Raw genomic sequence first — 5,090 nt, 5'->3', positions numbered from 1 at the left:
GAGAGGGAAGAAACCCAAATAAAGTAAGTGGGTTAATTCCAATGCAAAACAAATTGAGCATAATAAAACAAACCTAAGGAGAATGGATAGAGGAAAAACACTAATAAGCAAGTCCAAAGAGGATAAGTTGTGCACGAGTATGCCAGAATCCCTACTATTGCGCAAACGACCAAAACTGTTAGAACTTCAGCTGAATAATTCCAAGTCAAATCCTTCGCATACACAATTGCTAACAGTGTTGTCAAATTTGAGATGTTACTCATTACAACTCCACCATAAATCTGCAAGTCAAATCAATCAAATAAGTGATCGAGCATGCATGAAGGGCGTGTTGAAAACTAAATTTAAATAAATAAATGTGATGGGCTTGTTCAATGGAGATGAAGATATACCTCGGAAAATGTTAATGAAGCAGTCTTTTCACTCTTGTGACTGGCCGGAAAGATTGCTGCTATTGCTGCTCGTGCATTCATGGCTAACGGCACTATCACAAACGAGATGCCGAAAGAAGGTACATTCATGGAATTCGATAACTGTAGGATACTGACAATGAGAGGTCCTCCTGTGCAGGTCAATATAACAATACCCAGCAACACTTGTAATACAGATTTGATAATAGTCCATACTAATGACTTTCCATGCACAATTTTTTTCTCCACAATCTGCATTTCAAAGGTTAAAAATGAAAAATATGATTTTGTAATTGGAAAAAGGGAACTGCCTGAAGAATAAAAGTTTCATGGATAGGATCTGTAATACTTACCTTGTCATATTCATCAATAATGTTTGCCTTCTCCGTGGAATTAGCAGCATGGATGGCTTTATCAACCCATTTTTTTAGTCCATCGACGAATTCTGGTTCATTAATTGTGTTATCGCCATCTTTATCAAAGTCGCTAAACAACTCCTTTACGACATCCTCATAATTCGGCTGAAATTCTCCAAATTTGACTGTACGGATTAATTGCTCTAGTTCAGGTTTTGATATCTCGTTGTTATTGTCCAAGTCAAATTGCTTGAATATACTGCCAGAACAGTAAGATTGTGAGGAAATACTGCCAGCATAGAAATTACATAAGACGAACAAAAGAACACACAAACAGGTAAAGTAAGAAATTATTTACTTCTTTATTCCATCTATATTCGGGTTTCCATCCTCTGTGATGAGTGATTCTGCTTGAAGTAATCTGGTTTCAGCATGCATTAAAATTTTCGACATTACTCTATCAATCTCCTCTGGATTATTTTCATTCTTCTGACTAATGAGCTGGAAGGTCCGCAGAACAACTCAAATCAATAAATATAAAAGATTCAATTTGCTAAAAATATATAAATTTATTCATGACAAATAGAGAATGTTTCTTGTGTTAGCACCAAGAAATATAAAATTGCAATGAAGAGGTTCTTGCCTCGTGAGTAATCTCTCTTGAAAATGAATTGCCACTTTTGGTCAACTCTTTGGTTTCAGTTATCCATTTTGTGCAACCATTGACGAATTCTTGATAGTTGATTTTCTCATCATGGTTAGAATCAAATACTTTCATCACTTCAGTAACAGCAAATTGTTTGTCAACATTCACTTCCCCTGTCTTGATCATTTCAAGCATCAACCTTTCCATTTCTCCCTTCGTAATAGATTTGTCTGCATCTTTATCTGTTTCAGAAAATAAACTGCAAAATCCAGTACATAGGATTAGCATTGAATTTGATAAACATATAGAACTAATTCACAATATTTTTCAAAAGTTACTTTCTGATGACAGGAAGGTTGAGTTTTCCATCTTCATCGATGAGCTTTCCATGTAGTTGCATGTGCTGCAGAAAACCTGTTCTTAGTATCTCATACTTTGAATAGTCTAAGCTTCTTTGATGAATCCAAGGATTCATAACCTGAAAAATGAATTAGAAAATTAAAAATATTATTTAATTATATATCAAACCAGGCAAACAGGTTAGCAATGTATCAATTGTGCTACCTGGTAAGCAAAATATAACAGCAGCGATGCGGATGATACAATGAGTGCTATCAAAATAACTACGTGGCTTCCAAACATTGTTTTGAAGATATCGGCTAGTTGCACTATAATGTAAGGAATCAAAGACAGAAGCATAATCCCAGCCGTATAACGAGTCTCTTTGTCGATTTTAACACCGGTATCTACAGTTAATAAAGAATCGTCAGCTCTTATACACAAATATAAAGCTCAAATGACTTGTGCGAAAGAGTTAGACCCTTTAAATCGGAGACTACTTCTTTCGCTAGCAAACAAGTTGACGTCTTTGAAGCTTCTTCAGTATGACCAGATATCGATTCCTTTTGCAACTTTCTCCTGCCAAAAATTAAGCATATACCCCACTGCAGCGTAAGAGTAAAGACGGTGATTCCAGCATAAATACCAACTCCAAGTGACACTGTAGATTGAGCATCCTCTTTGCTACTGAGAATTCCAGATACTGCAAGTAGGGAAATAACGTACTTTGTTCAAAGGCATGAATATAAAAAACATCCATATAATTAATATTCCTATCATTTTTAACCAGTCTCAATACGAACATTGAAATTGTTGCCAAAGAGATAATGAACAAGAAAGGTGAAACAAGTGATCAGGAAGTGAACTATACCAATCATCATCAACATTGCTGGCAATCCCACCAGGATTCGGAAAATAATACCCACAATTTTGCCAGTACCAAGAATATTAAAGAGGAACTTTGTCCCTGTGCTCAGCTGTTTTTCTCCAAAACTAAGTACACCTTGATAGATCACTATTTCAAAAATGTAGCCTCCGGCATTTTCTGCACAGGGTAGGAAGCCATATTGGTGCTGGCAAGTGTTTGCAGAAGCAATAGAAACATTTGCACTATGAACAGAAGATTGCTTGTCAAGATGATCAATTCCATCTAAAATCAAATCATCGGAAGAATTGAGTCTTAGCATTCGACATTGAACAAAGCTGATAAAAAATATAAGCACAAGAAAGCGTAATCCTAGGACAGCCATTGTTGGAGAATCGGGAAATGAGAAACCCAACCTATTGAAATATAGGGAGGAGAATGGGAAACTTGAATAGAAAATTCAGCTCCAGCAGAACAATTAATTTGAAACTTATATTAATGTTAATAACACGTGAGTGCACAAAGCCATGGCCTTTTTATGAAATCAAACCTTTCAACAATATAAAAGTTGCAAATTGTAATAAATAATTATGCAATCATATGGCTGCTTTCTATTTTCTATTCAAGAAAATGCAAGTTTAGTGTGATTAATGTCTATCTTGTAGAGTCGCTATTGCCGGCCAGGCTGATGCTTACTGCATGACATTATACGAGTAATATTTAATAACGTACTTAAAATATTTCTTTTATAAGATACATTTGAATACACTTCCATATGGTGGAGAGAAACCAAAGAAAGAGACAAGAAATTGTACTCCCAATATGTTGAAATTTTCCAGGTAATTTCATTTGTACATTAGAGTTGTACACTCTAGTATACAGCCGTCCCCCATACGAGGGGTTGTACACTAGAGTGTTGCAGCTTCCAAATTTTCAAGTCTGAGCTCAAAAGGTGAAATGCACGGACTAGATGTCAAGGCTGACGGCCTATATGGGCTATGCAGGCATGTATTTGAAAGAAAGGACACAAAAAATTATGCAAGAGATATAGTCAATTAGAATGACGGTAAAGGAAGGCTTTGTCTGTTGTCTTAGCCCTGTCCAAATCGGGATATGCAGTCCAGCGTCGTCAATTAGGCCGGCTTACACCTGTATTCCTACCACTAGCGGATCCGGGGTGAAAGATGAGCACGGGCGTTGAGAGATGAGCACAAGTGACCACTTTGAAAGTGACATTCTGACGGTTGTCCAATATAAGAAAAAAAAATTCAAAGGAGCGAGCATGAGCGGTAACTAGTGATTCGTACCACGAGCAGCCCTTGCTGTGCATCTTTTTCGTTAATTTAATAATAATGTTATTTATGCAGATTCATGACAATGATAATATTCATTGACATGCAACCATGGAAAACTAGTATAAACCTTAAAATTTTCAAAAACAATAACTTCATTCAGCTGCATCTATCCTGGGTCCCCTCTGTCCTTTTTTTTATTCCTCAAATAATAAATTATTATTTTTTGTTCAGAAGACAATTATACAATTCCCCTGTAAAATGTGTTTTCAAAAACGAGCAACACGTTTTTAAAGAAGTGGGAAAACGATTTTTAAAATGGCTGTCAACGTGGCACACGTCCATTGGCTTATTTGCCTTCACCAGGATCTATGTTAGTTACCTCTAATCCGAACCCTCGATCAAGATCAACGACTGTGCTTGGATTGGCCAGTGGATAGAACATCCAATTCATTTTATTATTCAATTGGCTCTATCTGCTCTGCTATTTAGTTTTCTTTTTCAAGAAGTTTTTGGGCATTTTTCAGTCGGCATTCAAACTGTGTAAGAACAGTGTTATACTTTGGTTATAGTCTTTAGTCGATTAGGTGTTATATGACAAGATCTTTTATAGATCGATGATCTGATGGTAGAGAAGGAGATCGGATTGTTGCACTCTAAATTTAGACTCTTTCTTGAAAGGTTCTTACACATAGTGACAGGCTTTTGCCTTTGAGCCCCCCAGAGTAGGCTTTTGCCGAACTGGATGACCATTTCTTGCTTTGTTTTTACTGCTTTCGGTTGTTTGTGATTCGGTTTTCTGCATATTATTTCGGTTGGGTGACAAAATCCCAACATCCCCTAATCAAACTACCTCTTATATGTCCTTTAATCAAATATTCAAATACATACAAAATACAAGAAAATGAAAAAGTAAGTTATTCCATTAATCTAGTACCATATTGCATCAGCTTTCAAGAGATTATTTCTTTTTCTTTTTTTCTTTTTTTTTTCTGTCCAGAAAAATACCACAAATCATATTCTACAAAGCAGTAATTAGTATTTTATTCTTTCCCATCATGTAAACAGCCGATAAGTAGACAATTCGATGATAGATGGCATCAAACAAACCATAAATATTGTTAAGAAACTTGTATAAATCAATTCAATAACTACAAGTATTTGAATAATCAATGTTAACAG

At 35.7% G+C, this 5,090-nt stretch overlaps 1 protein-coding gene across 1 annotated transcript; it reads right to left on the bottom strand.

The window, feature by feature from the left end:
* Positions 1-6: 6 nt before the first annotated feature.
* LOC111407800 (sodium/calcium exchanger NCL-like) lies at positions 7-3,080 on the bottom strand. Its single transcript, XM_023037479.1, has 9 exons — positions 2,623-3,080; positions 2,233-2,454; positions 1,977-2,158; positions 1,751-1,890; positions 1,410-1,671; positions 1,125-1,267; positions 764-1,025; positions 393-662; positions 7-281 (listed from the first exon to the last, which is right to left on the bottom strand). The coding sequence occupies exons 1-9, from the start codon at positions 2,999-3,001 to the stop codon at positions 33-35; spliced, it is 2,109 nt and encodes a 702-aa protein (XP_022893247.1). The 5' UTR covers positions 3,002-3,080; the 3' UTR covers positions 7-32.
* Between the last annotated feature and the right edge of the window lie 2,010 nt (positions 3,081-5,090).

The sequence above is a fragment of the Olea europaea genome, chromosome 13 (genome assembly GCF_002742605.1).
Source record: "Olea europaea var. sylvestris chromosome 13, O_europaea_v1, whole genome shotgun sequence".
Taxonomy (NCBI): domain Eukaryota; kingdom Viridiplantae; phylum Streptophyta; class Magnoliopsida; order Lamiales; family Oleaceae; genus Olea; species Olea europaea.
The sequence above is the reverse complement of the archived record's forward strand: the minus strand, read 5'-3'. Positions and strand labels throughout refer to the sequence as shown.